At 43.0% G+C, this 19,857-nt stretch overlaps 2 protein-coding genes across 2 annotated transcripts in view; one reads left to right on the top strand and one right to left on the bottom strand.

Moving 5' to 3' along the window:
• LOC149204349 (uncharacterized) overlaps positions 1-19,857 on the bottom strand; it is a 525,276-nt gene that overhangs the window by 445,092 nt on the left and 60,327 nt on the right. The window contains exon 4 of the mRNA XM_089394693.1: positions 9,615-9,722. Within this exon, the coding sequence (XP_089250819.1) occupies positions 9,615-9,722 (108 nt within the window). The remainder of the gene's footprint in view (positions 1-9,614; positions 9,723-19,857) is intronic.
• The window catches only part of LOC149204350 (uncharacterized), a 28,538-nt gene continuing 20,396 nt past the window's right edge, over positions 11,716-19,857 (top strand). Inside the window, exons 1-3 of the mRNA XM_089395850.1 lie at positions 11,716-12,168; positions 12,283-12,424; positions 12,547-12,820. Coding sequence (XP_089251976.1) covers positions 11,805-12,168; positions 12,283-12,424; positions 12,547-12,820 — 780 coding nt within the window. The 5' untranslated portion in view covers positions 11,716-11,804. The remainder of the gene's footprint in view (positions 12,169-12,282; positions 12,425-12,546; positions 12,821-19,857) is intronic.

Raw genomic sequence — 19,857 nt, 5'->3', positions numbered from 1 at the left:
CCCAAATCTGGTTCATTAATGCTCGCTTGGCGGCAAATTTTCCCAAATCTCGCCCATAAGCAATGCCTGTCGCCCGCTCCATTTGGTCTCAAGTCAAGCATCAAATCGTGAATAGTGACTACAACGGTCACTTTTCAGCCAACCCGAGCGGCAACGCAGCGGCTTTGCGCAGTCGCGGACCTTGTGACACTTTGCTCCTACGCGCAGCTCACGAGCATAGTAGTTTATAGTCCCGCGCCTCCTTTCAACTACCTAGAGCGCTAAGACTGTACTTCCCACGGCTAGTCAGGGGACCGTGCCACCTGTATAGGGTTTCAACCGATCATCCATCACTCTTCCTGCAAAACATCCACCTTTTATTGTTACTGGTGGTATCGTGCGCTTTATCATCTGCAGTGCGCCACCACGGGTGATCCCTTTAGCAATATGTGGTCCAATCCAAGGCATCAGCTTGATCAACTCTCAGCAGTAGTCCCCAAATTCGTCAACGTGATTGTACACACCCTGTTTTATCACCCTGGTTTTCTTATTGAGAAAATTCGTCTTTATTTTGTCCTCAAGCTTCTTGACTTCCGCTTCCACCAGAGCGCTTTTCTCCCTTAATTGCACCCTTTCTTTCATAAGTTCTTGGAGCCTAAGATCACCCTGTCGAATTTCTTCCTCAGGTCCCAAGTGTTCTGCTCCGTTCAACTGCGCAATCCCTTCTTCCAAGGTTCCGCGAGCCGTCAGATCTACTGGTGCTGCTATGCGCGGACTAGGCATTTTATACTCTATGGGGCTTACAACATTCGCTCCATACTCCAACCACAGAGGCGTCTGCGCCGTCAATTTCTTGCACGTGGTTCTATAAGCCCATAGAACCGTTGGTACGCGCAGGTCCCAATTAGTCTGCTGCACATCATATACCTTATTCAATGCTTCGCATACTTCATTAAAGGCTTCTGCACACTCGTTCTTTCCATACTCCGTTGTTCCAACCGGAGGGGTTGTTCGCGCAATTGCCTCGCCCACACATGCTTACTGACCATGTCTCCTAACGTGAAGTCGGTGTGCATCCGAGCAAGTTTTTTAAGATATGGCTGTATCCATCTGGACAGGTGCGCGCGGATCGTTCCGTCTGGAAATCTTGTATGTTAATCGCATCTGAGGCTTCCCAAACCGTATGCGCATCATTCTCCTGCATTCGCGCCAGTCCTCAAAGCTTCCTTGGTGCGTGCCCCACCACCTCGCGGGCGTAGCGCGCAGTACCCATTTCAAAGCCTCGAAACGTTGTTGTTCCGACACTTCTCTTTCGAATTTGTTCAGGAAGGCATCTACCTCGCTTAACCCATCATACATAGGTAGATCCCTTACCTCCGTTGATACGCAGCGCAGTGATCTTGTCATCATGTTGCAGTTCAGCGTGGTTACCTCGTGTAACTGGTTCTGCCATCACTCTATCTCTTCGTCCGAATCCGATGTACAGGAGCTTTCGCACTCCCATGAGATCCGTCCATCCATGGTGGGATTTACCCAGTCTTGCTCTCGCGCGGTTATCTTGTAGATGCAGTCCAAGTCGTCATCGCTTTCATAGTCGCGCACTGGCTCCGTGTAGCGCGATCCTTCTGCAGGGTCCAAAGGTACGACTACGCGCAGAGACTTTTTCTCAAAAATCATCTTGCGCTTCTTCAGATTTATCACCCCATTCATGTCAGTGGCCCAATCTATCCCTAATAGCGCAGGGTAGGGATTGTTATCATCAACAATCTCTATCACTTCAAAATCTGCTAGCGCGCTTTCTCCTTCAATATCCACGGTGATTCCCTACAATCTTCCCATCGGTAGGATCTTTTGCTGGTTCGCCATTCGCAGTTGGATAGGAGACCATTGCAGCGTAGGCCTTCCCATGCGCTCCCATGTTTGCTTCGGCAGAACATTCGCGTCCGATCCTAGGTCCAGAATCACTTGGTCCATCTCATATTCCCCAATCTGCGTGGTCAACCTCATTTCTCTTCCCGTCCTTGTCGCGTGCTTTCCAACCTTCCGGACTACACGCGGTTCTCCTGGCGCGGTCCCAGCGCATCTATTTATGAGTTCCTACAGTCCCTTTACAGCCTTGCTATTGCACGCAGCTTCATGCATGTTTCTAGGAATGTCGTGAGCATCGATGGATCCATTTTTGGCTCTGATCTGTCTTTGCTTTCTGAAGTGGAGGCATCAGCAAAGCTCTTCCTTGCTTCCATGAAGGTTTCCTTAGCGCGCTCCAAATCAAACTCTGGTTCTTTCATCAAAGCCTTGCGAACCCAAGTACTATCTTCAGGCTACTTGCCTTTGTCATCCCCTGTTGTAATTCCACTTCGGAGCACAATGTTCACATTAGGGTCTTCCTCGCGCGGCTCAGACCTCATCATTTGCAGGTTCTGAGTCGGGGGAGGTTGGAGCGCTCCCTTGTCGCGTAGCCTTGCTATCAGTGTGGGACAATCCTCCGTCTCATGATCAAACAATGTACAATACAAGCATGATGGACGCGTCAGATTCGTACAATCACAGGCATAATGTCCTAGCCCTCCGCAATTGTAACATATCAACTGTCCGCGACCTCTTCCAGGTCCTCCACCCCAGTCTCGTCCGCGCCCTTGAAATCCGATTCGCACCATTCCTGTGTTCTGGTCAAGGGGCCACGTTTCGGCTTGAACTCTGTAGGTGGGAGTCCTATCCATCATCAATTCATAGCTTCTGCAGGTGCGCTCATCATGTCCCACTGATCTACAGAAATTACAGAACAACTGTTGCAAATTCTGCGTGTACTTCTGCAATAAATGGCAGTTGTCTGTAGCATGCTTTCCTCCTATTTGACAAATCGCACACCACAACGCAGGCGCCACACTAGGTCCTGCTTGTGCCTCTAGTCTCAATGGCATTGGTCCTCCTCCCACGAGGTAAATCACGAACACTGGGCAGTGGTCCTTGTCATAACCATGACCCTTACATTTAACACACCATACCTCGTCGCGCACCACTGGACGAGTTGTCCTGTCCTGTTTCAAACTCTGCATGTCAAGGCACAAGTTTTTCAACTGCACGTGGATCTGCTAAACTCCCAGGTTAGGATCCTGTATCGGGGTCTCATGCAGCCTCATCGCAATCTCCAAGGCCTCGGCCTGAGTTGTTAGCCTCTGTTATGACAGTGCATTCCTTAAATGCGGCGTTAGCGATGCTACAAACCATTCGTGGCGTTGTCCATCTGTCAAAGTCATATTAGCTTCGTGAATTGTGCACTTTAGTCTCTAATCCAACTCCCAAGGAGTCTCACCAAGTAGCATCGTGATCTCCTTGAACCCAATGATCGACTGTGCCTCTGACTTCGACCTGCTAAATTCTTTGTTCAGCGCAGTTTGGATATTTGTGATCCCTGCATTTGGATTGTCATTAGAATGCTTAATATACCAGGTCAGCGCGCGATCCTGCAAAGCGCTGACCAACGTTGCTTTCTTTATATTGTCATCTGTAACTCCCTACGCTTCCCATACAACTTTTATCACGAACCAAAACTGGTCCAGATCTTCATTTCCTACTCCCTTGAACACCGGCAATTTTATCGCGCTTGCCATATTGACTCGCGGTGGTGGTGGAGGTGGTATGGGCGAAGATGGGGGTGAAGACGGTGAAACTGGCGGTGGTGTGGGTGGGGGTGGTATGCGCGGAATCCTCTGCCTTATCAAATTGATCGCACTTCTTGGTGAGACCTTCGCGAGCTCTTCCTCATCCCCTCGCGGAGGTGAAATCAAGGGGCTAGTTTCTAGTTCTGCACTACCTTCGTTTTTGTAAATTCTCCCACTTCGCGTAGCCCCAAACATCAATGTATTCGCATAACCCGCTTTTCACACAGTAGCATTTTAATCCAAGTGTTCAAAGACTTAACGTACTTACCTCGCGGTCCTTTGAGGAAGCGTTGCTCTGCCTCGCTATAGCTGACTGAAGTATCTACCGTGAATTCAGTAATGAATCCTCCTATAATTCGATCAAGCCAGTGATCAACAGCGCATGCGATCTTATCCTCTGATGCTTCCAATCTGCGCACCAACTCTGGGGTCCACACAATAGGTCTGTCGAGCTTGCACCTTCCTTGGCTATCTGCTAGCTTCACGATCCACTCATATAGTTTAGTAGGGAAAGAGGCGAAGAAAATTTCGTGGATCTGTGTACAAGTAGCAGTCTAACCAATCTTCTTTTGATAGTCGCGGATTCCTGTTCTCCCATGCCGTGAACTCGTGAATCTTCCTATCCAACAAATCTTCAATTTCTTTCTTAGTTGGATTCCAGTGATACGACATCAGACATCTCTATGCAGATCCCAGTCCCGGCAACAGATCCATTTGTTGGTTTGTTGGGGCCTGACCTAGGTTCGGAGTTAATTAGCCAAACAAATCCCTGTACTACTGGCCCTTTCGGCAACAATCTGCGGAGCGCGGACTAAGGTCTCACCCGAAGTAGTATGGGGCGTGCTGGAACCAAGTTTCTGCACCCTGGAGATGTCCGAGGGGTTGATTTGATCCAACTATTAGTCCCTTTGCGCAGGTTAGTTCGCGCACTTCCCTACCCTTCGCGCCCTGATATATTCGCCTTCACGCAACCCTAACCAGGGGCTATGGGGCTTCTGCGCTGCTGGAGCAGCAATCTGCACTATTTCCCTAAGTCACCCCCGAGATCTTTATCCATCTTCTTATAACAGTTAGTTATCTTCGCGTAAACAAATGCCTTGTATTATATTTACTTATTCAGCACATTCATATGAGTTCGCGCAGTGAATAAACAATAAACTTGCAATTCATACCCAATAATACATAAAACAGGAAAAGATACACAGAAATATGGTAAAACTTCTATTTTATTAATTCTTCCCACGGTTACAGACTCGACCTGCCCTGTGCACTCCGCTGCAAGGGTCCGCGCACTCAACTGCGGACTACTAGGCCTCTGCACACTCGGCTGTAGAGCCTTCTCCTACTTTACGACCCAAAGACACAACTTACACTTCGACTCAATGCTTCATTAATTCCTTAGACTCCATCGATAGATTCATTTCTTACACTTAGAGCCTCGCTCTATTTATACAATCCCATGGTCCGCGGACCATGGGTAGATCGTTCAAACCGACATTACATCACAAAAACAAGGGCGGACAACCCTATGACTCTATTATGACTTCGCGCTCCATGCCCACAATTCGCGGAGTCTTTACAATGGACTTAGTCAAAACTTGGGCTTTAAGCCCCAAAACATGCCTTAGGGGGATTCCACGCCCAACAGTCCCCTTGAAGGCAACACTCCCAAACCTCATTGTGCAGCACTATACACCCCTGCATACCACCGATCATCCCAATACTCCTGGACATGCCACTGTACACCGCGGCCTACCCCTGTACATCACTAGATACCCTCGGCTACGGCTATGCCATCCTGTATTGGCCTGTGTCCCTCCTGTGTCACTGTACCTGTCACTCCCCGCATGTACTCAATGCGATGTGAGGCACTCCCACTCCATAGCGCAATCCAACATACTACGACACACCCCCATGCGTCTCCATGCCCATTTGCAGACCACTGCTCCACGCTAGATGCTCCTACCCATCCCTAAATGAGATGGCCTAAAGTTGTGTCCATATGCATCGGCCTACATCCAACTCGTATCATCACCTCCATTATCGCATCACCATGCTCTCCAATGAGGGGACCTCCCCTCCAAGTCCTCCCTAAGGGACCCAAGAAGTGAATCTCCCCAAGTGTCAACAGCGATACCACCACTGCTCTAGTCCTCTGTGTCCCACACAAATGCGAAGAATCCTTAGCTCCATACAAGGCACCATCTGGTGCCCTGCCAATGCCACCTCCTCCGACAAACTCCTACCAGAGTTTGTTGATCACCCGGTGATCCTGTGTACAAATTTCATACCAAGACAACCCAAAGAGTCTGTCCATAAACTGGTTGGCCACTGGTGCTGACCAGGACTCCCCTAGCGAATGTGCACACTCAACTGCTAGGTCAATTGTATCATCCAAGTTGTAGTCAACCGACATACCTAGGAAATGATAGGTAGTCCCACCGGGAACCCAATGCCAGTCTGCATTGTCAGTATCCCCAATGCCTGGAAGCTCCCGCTGAGCTACACCCAAGTCCACCACCGTCTCCATAACCCACTCCACAGGGTACCACCTTAAAATATCTCGCCATCCAACCGCAAGAGGGATCGAATGCGCGAACTCCTGCACATAGAACAACCCTAGCATGCGGGTGTTGCACCCTGTTCAACTGAGGTCGTCTCATCTCACTATCCTGATCAATACATGAAATCTGACTAGGTAGCTCTATCTCTCTCTATCCAAAGGGCCAAGGTAACCTAACAATGTTGCCAACCCCATCTATGTATGCCCGAAGAGGGCTATTCTCACGCCCCAACGTGCACTCTAGCTGCACCAATAGGGAATCCAACCGCTCCCCAACATGAGTCAATTTGGCCATGGGCTCGACACAAATCGCTCTCATGCCCTCCAGCTCCTCGTTCTGTTGCAGAATAGCCTCACGCACTAACGCAATCCTCCTTTGTAATGCTAGAAGGTCGGACTGAAACTAGTGGAACTACTGTGGGCATCTATCACCTGGAAACTTGGTCACAGTTCCAGATACCTCAACAACTGTTGGCATCCCATCCATGGGTGGCACCCCCTCAACAGATGGCTCTATGTGTGTAGGATCTATCCTCTCCACCAAGGTGTCAACTGGGGCTATCAAAGAGGTCTCTAATAAAGGTGACTCCTGCACCACACCGGGTATATCGATGTGCTCCTCACCATCCTGTGGGCTCTCAGCATCATGCTTAACCTCCTCCTCAAGCTCTTGATATCTAAAGCCAGGTCTCCACCAGTAAAAGTGCCCCCTGTTCTCACCCTCTAACTGTCTCTATCCTGCCTGCTCCTTTTCAAGAGATCTGGTCCCCTGATCTGGTCGACTTTCCCCACATGATGTAGATGGTTAACGTCTCTACTGTAAGGGTGAGGATGGGTTTGGTCTGTCACCCTCCTCAACTGGGCCAACCTCTCATTGTCCTAATGAATTCTATCCCAGAATTTCTGTATACTGGATTTCCCTTGAGCCATGGGTTTGTCTCCGGTTTCACCCGTCATTGTGCACACATACCCAAAGCTTCTATGATCTTCTGGCTAATTTCCCACAGCTGGGCCAAGATCATGCTCTGATACCACTGTAATGTTCTCAACTAGGAAAAATAGTGCTATGCAAAGCAAGCAATAAAAACAACACCATAAAATTGAAACATTCAGTGTACACCCATAAAAAGTCCTGGGATAACCAATAGCTGAGCCATTTTATTATAATCTAGGAGAAAAGTACAATAATGTGGAAGTGGTGCACGTGGGCTTGCCTCAATGGCAAGTGTGATGAAGCCTAGGTGGTGATATGTCAAGCCCAGATGGCACAAATAACAGCTGCAATGATGTCCTTGGCTGCCTTTATGAAACTATGCTGTCTACTGCAAAGATATTGCTAGAAACCCAACCTCCAGTGCTCAAAAAATTACGGAAAATTAGCTCTAGCCTCTCCACCAAATACCCAGAATAACCCACAAAGGAATTGGCCAAATGTTGACCACGGAATTTTGGCCCAAATACCCTTAGCTCCTCTAACTGCTAGCTGAGTTGGGACCCCTGTTTGACCCCTTAGATCTGCCCAAAAAATTCTATAAAATTAGGAGTGTGATCCTTGCCCAAAACCCAGAAAGGGTTTCCCTTGGTTCCAACCTTTCAAAATTGACCCTTCACAACTTGGCCCTCCTCCAATTTCGAATTTTGTTGTTGTGACTGATTATGTCAATCTCTGCTCTCCCAACTCCAACAATCCTCCTCAAATGACCCTCGAAATAATCTCCCAGCCTCCTAGCTCCAAACTCCCCCGGATGGTGTTGCCCCCAAAGAGTCTCACTCCAATGACTGCACAGTCATGGAGGAGATGACGCAATCTTGCATGTGATGAAATGAGAGTTGTGTGTAGGATGGACCTCTTGTCTGTAGCTGCCCTCTATGCTCCTGAAAATGATGAAGGATGCTCTTGTCTCCCCAACTCCCTGGAGTGCCTCACGCTGTGACTGCGCAATCCTTGCGCTGTTGTTACTCCCTCTACTATCGGTACTCAACTTACAACTACTGTAACTCGTCTCCCTGTTGCTGCTATGGATTGAGATGAAGAAGAACTCTCTTCTAGGGCTAGCACTCCAAGTCCACCGAAGCAAGGGTTGAGATCTTTGCTCAAAGACACTCGTGTGCTAAACAGCACAGTAACCCGGCTAAGCAGCGCGAGCAACTAACATTGAGTTCAATATGTCAAAAAGATACCAAATGAAGCTGAGCCTCCTCTATTTATAATTCGTGGGCCTCTTTTCCCGTGTGGCCCTCCTCCAACTAGCAATTCGACTTTCCCTCCTTAGTCATTCGAACTTCCCTCTAAGGTGGTGTGTATTTCCTCATGTGGGTGGCCCCCACACTATGCCAACAAAACGTTTCGGCCCCTTTTTCCTTCCTAAGACTTTTCCAAAAATCACATGGGTCCCATGGCCTCCAAAATTGTCGAAATTGTGGAATAAATAAACATGTAACAATTTAATTTCGAAAGGGGCATTACATGGTGTATATTTTCGAAACCTTGCCACTCATATTATTTAGCAAGTGGCAAGCTCTTTGTTAATGGAAGGGGATTGGAGCACCTATGGTTTCATTCACTCTATGAAGCAGAATGATTGGGATTGCAAAGGCCTAAGGATCATTTCTATGTGCATTCAAACATATACCTTGTTTCTCATAGGGGTGAAGAATATACAAGTAAACCTCATAAAAACTACGATGCAAATCCAAAATCCTCAAACTTGCAACTATCTCTTGCTGCTATTAATATTGATGGTGATGCAAGTGGAAGTGGAGTTCACCCTTCTTCCAATCCACAATCCAGTTCTACTAAACAGGTATCTTGCTATAATTTTATTGATGATGATGAAGATAATAATCGAGATGGATATGTATTAGGCTTTACCTCGTGTTTTATTTTGGCACATATAGCCTCATAGATAAAGGCTGATTTCAGATATATAGCTTCATCTTTAAAGGCTGATTTTGAAATTTGGATGTATAGGCTCATCACTAAATATAGCTTCATCTTTAAAGGCTGATTTTGAAATTTGGATGTATAGGCTCATCACTAAAGACTTCTTTTCAACTTTTGCATAATGTAATCATCTATGGGAGTTTATATAGAAATGGGTTTCCTTCCAAAATGTCATTTATGTGTATTACTCTTATTTTCTTGCAAAATAATGTGTCATTTAAAAATAAAAATAGATCTATCTATCTATCTATATGTTTCCCCTGATGTACGTTATTGTGCGGGGTCATGTTTCCAGGCGTTCCCATTCCAAAATCGATACCCATTTCCAAGTTTTATACAACTTAGTTCCTTATAGTCAATGCTTTGATTTCGGGTACTAATAAGCAGTATTAACATGGACCAATCAAAAATATGGAAAGAAATGATTTTATTGAAAATTTCACTCTTTCGCAGCTATGGTTAGTACCTGTGGAACTTTAGCACCTATTATAGCAGTGATATCATCTCCTAAGCTGCATAACACAAATGCAAGCATTGCAGTTGTCGTACTTTTTCCTGCAAACAATGATAGCATCTGGTACAATCTTAATAATTCACTCAATAACATGAATTTAGAGATCATTCCCAATTAACTCTATTAGAATCAGTGTTGCACACATCGCGATTTAATCGCGATAAAAATCGGAAAATCGCGATTTTTTCAAAATGCCGATTCAAATCGCGATTTTTATCCAAAAAATCGGCGGAAATTTTTTTAAAAACGATTTTTTCGAAAAAATCGCGATTTTTAAGGAAAAAATCGCGGGAGGCGCGGGCAGCGGGGGTTTTTATATGTAAAATCGATTTTTTGTTTATTCATTCAGCAGTCCGCCGCGGAGGAGAAGGAGGAGAAGGAGAAGAAGGGAGGGAGAGGTTGCCGTCGCTTGTGGGAGCCGATTTTAGGAGGAATCCAAGCCAAGATCGCGAATTTGTCCATAAACCAGGTATGTAGATTAATTTTTTTTTGTTTTGGTTCTATAAAAACTTTGTTTTTCATTGTTTTTAAAGAATTTTTAGAAATTTTTCATTGATTTGGGATGGGTTATTTGTTATGACTATGAGAACCAATTTTTTATTTTTATTTTCTCATTTTCTTTAAACATTGTTTATTTTTTTTTATTTTCATTGTTTTTTGGGTTTAGAAATTCAAATTGGGATTTTGGAAATAATTAGCTTGTAATTTTGCAAATGCTAAATTGTAATTTGTATTTACTATTTACTATTATCATTTATGTAATCCTAAATTCCTATTTCCTAATCCTTATTTTTCCATAGGTTTGCAAATTCAAAATTCAAAAACAAACATGCCAAGAAATTGGATCCTTTCTGGGAATATGGTGACCCTAAAACTCCGAATGATAGACAAAACTTGATTTGCAAGTTGTGTGGAAAGGAAATATTCGGGGGGTGTACAGGTTGAAGTTCCACCTTGCACAAATCCCTGGACGTGATGTGGGGCCCTGTCTAAAGACAAATGCTGAAATTATCCAAAAAGCCATGAGAGCATTGGGAGAATTAGAGCACACTAGAGACGCCAAAGAAAACTCAAAAGGCAACTAAGAAGGTCAGTTGAAGGAAGTGGGCCAAGTGGCACAGGTTCTACTACTGCAGCGTCAGTCAATCCGTTTGCTGCATCATCATATTTTGTTCCTCGAACCACACCTGGTTCACAACCAACTATCGGTTCAATGATGAAAAGAACTGAAAAAGAAAAAGCTGACAAGTTGATGACAAAATTTCTCCTCTGGAGTGATATTCCTTTCAGCATTATAAGGAATAATCCATTTTTCCAACCTACTCTTGATGCTGTTGCCAGTGTTGGCCCGGGGTACAAACTCCCTTCTCTTCATGATTTCAGAGGCCGGCTTCTTCAAGATGAAAAGCGTGACTGCACCCAAAGATTGGAGGATTTTAGGGCATCATGGGCACAAACAGGATGCACTGTTATGTCAGATGGTTGGACTGACCAAAAGGGGAGAACCCTTATAAACTTCTTGTTAGTTGTCCCTTGGGGACTATGTTTATCAAATCTGTTGATGCAACTCATCAAATCAAAGATGCAAAAAATTTATGTGATTTGCTGGATGTGTTTATTTTGGAGGTGGGTGCAGAAAATGTTGTCCAAGTCATAACGGACAACGCTGCAAATTATGTTGCTGCTGGTAGATTGCTTATGGACAGGCATCCTACTTTATTTTGGACACCTTGTGCTGCCCATTGTATTGATTTGATGTTAGAGGACATAGGGAAAATTCCTTTGTCAAAGAGGTTGTTGACTCATCAAAAACCATCACAAAATTTATTTACAATCACACATCTGTGCTTAGCTTGATGAGAAAATGCACCAACAACAAAGAGTTGGTGCGCCCCGCCATTACACGGTTTGCGACGAGTTTCATATCTCTTCAATCCCTCTTGAATTCTATGTGGGATTTGAAGAGAATGTTTGTTTCAGAGGAGTGGCGTTCTTCGCCAATGAGCCGCAAACCAGAAGGAGAGGCCGTCTGCAGACTTGTTTTCATACCAAGAAGACTTCTGGGCGGGAGTGCAGGAGGTGTGCGCTGTCACAGAACCTTTGGTAAAGGTTCTTCGGTTGGTAGATGGTGAGAAGCCCGCAATGGGCTATTTGTATGAAGCCATGGATAGGGCCAAAGAAGCCATTCGGTCCTACTATGATGACAAGGGAGATGATGGGTTCCAGAGACAACTCCTTCTATGGAAGGTCATTGATGAGCGATGGAACAACACACTCCATCGTCCCATTCATGCTGCTGGCCTTTTCCTGAACCCTGCATTTTCTTATGCATGTGGGTTTAATTTTGATGTTGAGGTCGTGGAAGGATTATTAACCTGTGTCCAGAAGATGGTGAAAACTCCAGAAGAACGTATGGAGGTCTCTAGACAAATTGAGCAATATAAGTTGTCAGGTGGCACATTTGGCTTTGAGATGGCTATCAATGATAGGACGGTTAAAATCCCAGGTATTTTTTAGTTTGTAGTATGTACTTTGTAACTTTGTTTCAAATTTCATTGTTTCTTCAAATTCCATTTTTTTCTTATGTTTATTTAAAATTTTCTTTGTAATTTTGTTGTAGACGCATGGTGGAAGATGTATGGTGGCAGAGTACCCCTTTTGCAAAATCTTGCCGTGCGCATCCTCAGCCAAACATGCAGCTCCTCGGGATGTGAGCGCAATTGGAGTGTATTTGAAAAAATACACAACAAGAAGCGCAATAGGTAACACTTAAACATTTAAAATATTGCAAATTTCCAAATAAATTTTTGAATTCATTAAAGTTTTAAACAATATTTTTTTATAATATTAATTATTAATTTATTATTTCATGAACTTTGTACAGGTTGGAGTCCCATAGACTTAATGACATGGTCTATGTCTACTACAATCTTCGATTGTGGGTGAAACAACTAGAGAAGACACCTGATACGGAAGCCATCTCATTGGATGGGATTGACACCACTGCTGAATGGAGGGTTGAGACCGAGAGGCCTCTCATGGATCCCACTGAGGATTGGTTAGTGCAGGATGAGGGGGAGGAGGAGGGGGAGGAGGAGGAGGAGCAGGAGCAGGAGCAGGAGCAGGAGGAGGAGGAGTTGGAGGAGCAGGAGGAGGAGGTGACACCGCCTACCCGGGCTACCCGGCTACCACTACCACCAGTAGAGGACGTGGTCTCCGTCCACCTCAGCCTCTTGTAGCTGCTACTACTAGTTCTTCAGCTTCTAGAGCACGTCAGACTCCACTGCCATTTCCACCACCACAGGCACCAGCTTCTACATCTAGAGGGAAAGAGAAAGCTGTGCCATATTCTCGCAAGAGGGGCAGAGGAAATCAATAGGATTAGACTTTCATTTTATTGTATATGACATTATGACATGATGAGATACATTATCATATTTTTTGTTGATATTTTGAGGCTGAGTTGGACTTGGGACTCAGGACTTACTATTCAGGACATGATTCAATGTTATGTGTGATTTTAGCACTAGAAATGATATTGAACATCTTATATATTAGTTTTTTTATCATATTTATGTGTCAATGTATTTATTTTATGTTGTAGATGGTTTAGATATTAAAAAAATTGAAAAAAAATGAAAAAAAATGAATATTTTTGTGCCAAACGATTTTTTTCCGATTTTTTTCCCGATTTTAACGATTTTTTCCGATTTTTTTCCCGGCGCCGATTAAATCCCGATCGCGATGTGTGCAACATTGATTAGAATGCAAGCATTGTAGCTGTTGTGCTTTTAAGTTTTAACTACAAACAATGATAGCATGCAATACAATTTCAACTAATTACTCAATAACTGTGAAGTGAAAGATCATTCCCAGATAACTCTATTGACATGCAGCATATACAGAAGAGCATCATGAACTAGATCACAGTTTATGTGAATTGCAGAATGAACTATATGAGATGATCAGATGCAAAAGAACTGGCCAGTAAATACAATGTAATCAGTTTATCTATGAATTCATTGCACATTTTTAACCCATAGCAAACTTAAAAAGGACTATTAAGAAAATAAGACTGGTATGCAACTGCAAATCTTAACATACATGGCTGAATAGACTATAGTAAAAGCTAGATGAAGAGGAAAAATCTATACAAGTAAAACGTCTTTACAGTAGAAAATGTTAACATATGCTTGGCGTGCACCATATCTGGGAGGCTTCTTAGCATACTGGCACACACAATGCACATATGATATATATCATTAAGACAATAAGAATCTGGTATGGGAATTACAAATCTTAACATATATCTCTAAAATTTAAATAGACTCGAGTCAAAATCATTGATCAGGCATGTTAAGCTTTCTCTACCATATTATAAGGCTTGGATTAAGCTGTTTGATCAAAATTAGGCAATGTTGACTACAATCCCTATAGAATTGAAGTAGAGGCAAAGGCTAGACAAGAGAAGAGGAATCTAGATTGTAGATGGTTGATGCTGGAATAATTAATCATTGATGTACAATGGATGCCATATCTATCTTGATTTATGTAAAAATATGCATGTTTTTTTGTCTTCTACAATTAATTTGGTATTTTGGATGTTTTTTTAATAAATAACAGCAAAAATATAAAATATATATATATATAGTAAACGCTTCCGAGACGTTTCGCTTCCTAGATTTTTGGGAAGGACGCTTCCCGCGTCCCCGCTTCAAAAAGACATCCCCGCTTCGTCCTTGCTTCGTGCACCGTTGGTTTGGACCCCTTATAGGAGACCAAACCCAAATGGAGACCCACTTGCAATCCTGCATAAGATCCAATGCGTCCCCTTGCCCTCTAGTACAACAAATCATTAGAGTAATAAAGTAAAAGAGCTTACAAATCATGGAATCAAATGGACACTTCATGGTGGCATGCCCTTCTATAGTGGGCTTTGGCATGTACAAGTGTCTCCAATCTTAATAAGGGGGTTAACCAAGGACCCTATTAGGTGGTTTTAGCCTTTAAAGGGGGTGACATGTCCATGGTACATCCATCAAGTGGTAGGTGGCATGTGATATAATGATGGAATGGAGTGGGAATCAAGGGAAGGCTCCAAGCCACATGCCATGGTACAAGGGTAGCTATAATAGGGGAAGCCCACACTTGGGTATATGAGTGTAGGAGGGAGCAATAGTGGTACATGAGTTACTCCAACCTTTGCTTTTCCACCCTTCTTCATATGCCTTTTGCCTTTGATTGATTTTTCTTCATAACTGCTCGGGGCTCCAAGGGATGAGAGCATGATGTGTAGGATACAATAGTAGATACCCCCTTTAAGGTGGGGTAGTTCATTGCCCACCAGGGGTTGGGACAATCATGGGTTCCTGAATTTGGAGGGGGCTCATCTAGGGCCCATAGGAACCAAGGTGATGGCCATAGATAAGGGTAGAGCTCATGTTTGGCTTTTGCCCACATGCTAAATTTGTATGTCTCGACCATCTTTTGCATTTTGTGGTACATTTCTTATTGAGAGTGGCCAAATTATGCTTTTTCTTTTCTTTTTCTTTTAGCTGCATTAACGTCTGGGGCATCATTCCAGGCCCGACCCAAGGTGTGGGCAAGGGGAGGGAGGCTAACCCTTTGTGGACCCAATGGACAAATGTGGACCCGGATGGGAAAAGTGATAAATGGGGCTAAAATGAGTGGAGAGGAGTTGATGCATATGTGTCGAGAAGCAGGACCACGCAACCAAAATCAAGATTTCCCATGTACTGCCAACAACCCTAAAGCTAATAGTCAGTAAAGGAGATCCCACGGGACTAGGATACAAGGCTAACCACCAATTGAGGTAGAGGAGACAAGAGTACAGACCTAGCCCACTTTTCCGCTGTATTCCCCCACCAATCCATGCCTAAAAGCGTTCATGATAAGTAGAAAAATTACTCAGATACACTAATGAAAAGCCATACCTTCGAGGTTGGAAGGCCCACCTTCAAACATACAATCAAACAGATGGGCGAGGGACCACATGGCTAGCTCAGGTGGCCGAGATAGTGGGACATCGAGCTATCTGGTGCTTGGTGGCTATCGGCTAAGGACCATCTAGAGAAAATTTTCTACAATGGATAGTACCCACAGGTGGTGGGTAACAATCCCCATGGATGTAGGGGTCGTGTTTGCATGGAGCTTGCATTTCTTTGTGAGAGACGATGTATCGAGACCTAACTACATCATGAAGTGTGTTCGAAGAAGACTAAAATGCCCTATCTTAATTCTAGCATAGATATGGCGAACAAACCCTTACCACCCAGGTGGACCCATCATTTAGACTACCAGTAGGACAACCTAGGGGGAAGTCTCAAATAACTGCTATGAAATCCCAAATTATGACCCATTTTGCCTCTTGCCTGCATGTCATAACCTATTTGCTCAAATGTCTGAGCTCCAACTAAGCTCTAGTGAGGTTTTTATCAAGAAAGATCATTTGGGGGCGAGAGAGGATAAATGTCTCATAGCTTGAAGGGATCTAAGTTGGTTCCCTAGTGTCCTGAAGTGGATGACGAATGTCAAATTGGCACCCATCCAAGGGCGCTTGAGTCTAAGGTCATTCAAGTCCAAGGTCTCATGAAGGAAATTCGGGCCAATTTGCAAGGGATTCGACAAAAAGGATTAGGGAAGCCCTTGCACTCTCAATTTAAGCTCTTCGACCCACCAATGTTACTTCTCATTGATTTTGGTTTGAACTAAAGCCTCAACCTTGACAAGTGAGGGGACTTAGTGCTTCCTCTTAACCACTTGCCCTTAACTAGCATAAAAGAAATCAAAGATAAAATAAATTGAACAAGAAAATACCAAAAGATAAGGGAGCTTTAACAAATAAAAAAGAGTAAAGAAATCTTCAACAACAAATGTAGTGGGCATGGAAGATGAACGGAAGGAAAAAACAAACAATGGAGCCAATCAAGAGGAGGACCTCCAATAAAAGAAAAAGAGGGAAAAAGAAAATGAAGATTGAGAATGACAAGGGAAGTGATGAGGATGATCAAGCACAAGTGTCAACAACCTCTAAGTTGGAGTATATGACATCAACATTTTTGTTATTCTTGTCATCATGACTTGATTGACTTCTTTTGCTATAAGGATGTTTCTCCTTATAGAATTTTCATCCCTGGTACATGGACTATGGCTTACTTGTTTGGGTTCAACCCCCCTTAGACTTTTGGTTTTGATATTTATTTGTTTCTTGCCTCCAAAGATGCTCTAGGCACTCCATTTTTATCATTATTTGTGGCACTTTGGATTCTCATTGACCTAATTTGGTCATTTGTGGACATAAATAATTTCATTTCATTCTATAGATATATTCTTTAATATCTCCTCTTAAGTTTGTTGATTTTTGTAACAATGGTCGATCTTCACAATGTAATAATTGAATCATTATGTACTTGTAAAGCATATGTAAATGCTACGGAGTCAAAAGAAAATTATTTTGAGTCAAGTCCCATTGTGACTTTCAAAAAGACGAAATTTGAATTTTTTGAAATTTAAGTTTTGGTTCCAAAATGTAAGGTTTGTCTCCTCCTATTCAATTTGGCACTCTTGAATGTTCTAGACGGCTCCAAAAGGTCAAGTCGACTTCCTAAATGCACAGGTCGGCTCCAGCAAGGGACACATCCATTCAGCCTAAGAAACAACTATATAAAGGGCCTATTTTCCCCTCCAAAAGACACACTCACAGCTCACATCATCTGAGGCAACTTCGGCCTGGTCTGAGGCTACATAAGCTCACATTTGTGGCCTACATCTGTGGTACATAAGCTCACATTTGTGGCTTGCATCTATGGTGTATGTGGCTCGCATCTGCTCTAAGAAATGGCTCGCATTTGTGGAAGGATAAGGCTCGCATTTTTCTTAGATATGGCTCGCATTTGTGTCTAGATACAACTCACTTCTGTGGCAGCATATGGCTCACATCTATGGCATCTCTACATAGAAGGCATAATCAGATCTGATATTTTCTGAAATTGCATCTTAAAGGGCTTAAGACTCTAATTTTTCAATTTGGAAAACTTGTTCTAGCATTTGATAAATTTTGGCACCTTTTGGCATAAATCATTGCACTAATAGCTCACTGCTTATTTAGTTTTCTTACTGTTGTAATAAGTGATTTCAAATCTCATATATTCTCTAAACATAACATCTTAAGAGGTCCAAAATTTCATAAATTTACATTCACGAGTTATTAGGCTAATTATTGGTCATTCTATGTTTCATATGCTTGGCAATTTCTTGGTTTGAAGTGATATACTTACTGTTGTCCTAACTTCATCATAAGTGGTCCTTTTATGATTATATTGGCTCATGGTGGTTTATGTTGTTGAGTTCTAACAATTGCTTGTCTTGTGTAAGATCAAAATCTTGTTAACTTGCACTAAATCACCCAAACATCTAAGTTTTCAATCCTCTAATCTCATCGATGGTTTAAGTTACTTGAGCTATAAGATATGATTGGCATCTTTCTGTTTAGTATCTAATTGAAGCATTGTTGTGAAATCATTGGATAATTGCTCTAAGTTAAATATCATAATCTTAAGAGGCTTGATATCTTTATTGTATATCTAAGTACTTGGAATCTTGAGTTTCATTGGTTATCATTCTAAGTGAGCATCTCATTGGCATCTCTTAAGTGGTCTCAAGTAATCATTGCTGAATTAGATATTTATTATAAGCATCTTATGCATTAATGTATTGTTGGCACTTGCATCATTAAGCACTTGTCTTGTTTTAAGATTGTCCTTTAAATCATTATTAAGTACTCTTGCTATAAGGTAATTGACATCAAGTACTTAAAGAACATAAACAATCTTAACTCAAGATTCACTCATAATTGTTGCATAAGCATTCTAGGATTAACTTGCACTAATAATTTACCTCCAAGCATAAGCTTGGTTGATAGACTCCTAGGACAACCCTTTTCTCATCTAACTTGAGGGATTCAACCCCTTTTTAGTGGTTAACACAGTGACCTTGCAGTCGTCAGAGCCACAATCTCTGCAGCGCCAGAGGCACTGGGTGGTTGGAACACAAGGGGAGGTATCGTTAATCAAGCCTCTGCTTGCTTCCCATTGGCTTCCATCCCACAACCTACTCTAAAGACTGGTCTCAAAACAGTTAAGAGGGAGGTTCCATTTAGACTAGGCATATAATTTAAAAGTAACCAAGATCCTTGCATTACACCTAGATCTTAGGATTTGCATAGCATATAGGTTAGTCAATCATTTAAGCAGTGGTTGTCCATCCGTTACTTGGTCTTAATTTATAATAAGCAAGAATTTTGACTCCATAAGGCACTGGTCTCATTTCTAAATCTAATCCAATCCTTAAATCTTGCTAAATTTAACCAAGTAGCTAGGCCACTCACTGTGTCTCCTGGACAAGTTGATTCCCAACTTGTCTTTCGTCATCTCATTCCATAGGGACTGCCCCCCATACCCTGTTTTGGAGACAGCTAGAACAGAGTGGGTGGCAATCAGAGTGACATCCCCCACCTTGAGTCGTTGTCATGGTGCCTGTACAATCTGAGCGACAATAGGCCCAAAGGCTCTAGTATAGATTCTGCTAAAGTAATTGGAGTTCGTGAAGGAAGGTTGTATTACATACACCTTTTGAAACAACATACTCAAGCACTTGTACATAATGATATTATATCCATGTGAGCTTTTTGGCATAAAAGATATGCACATCTCCACTATAGAGCATTGCACCCTAAAACAAATGGTTTCAGGTGTTCCCACAATTGACTTAGAAAGAATCAAGAAGCCTTTTCCAAGCAACGAAAGTAGATCTAAGGAAATCCTAGATCTAGTCCATTCTGATGCACATGGTTCTAATGGCAATAAAACTCTTGCAGGATGTTATTATACTATGTGACCATTATTGATGATTTCTATTGCAAGACGTGGATTATACTTCATGAAGACAAAGGATGAAGTTTTTTTACAAATACCCAAGAATTCAAGGCTGAAGTACAAAAACTTGATGGCTAAAGAAGATCAAGATCCTGAGATCTGATAATGGAGGAGAATATACCTCCAAGGAGTTCATTGCCTTTTGTAAAGAAGTTGCGTTAAGAGGGAGTTGATAGTCCCTTACAATCCACAACAAAAAGGAGTTGCTAAAAGAAAGAACAGAACCATCGAAGAATCTGTTA

This window comes from Pinus tabuliformis, chromosome 1_2, assembly GCF_031772625.1.
Source record: "Pinus tabuliformis cultivar Carrire ecotype Pingquan chromosome 1_2, CPIR1, whole genome shotgun sequence".
NCBI lineage: Eukaryota > Viridiplantae > Streptophyta > Pinopsida > Pinales > Pinaceae > Pinus > Pinus tabuliformis.
The sequence above is the reverse complement of the archived record's forward strand: the minus strand, read 5'-3'. Positions and strand labels throughout refer to the sequence as shown.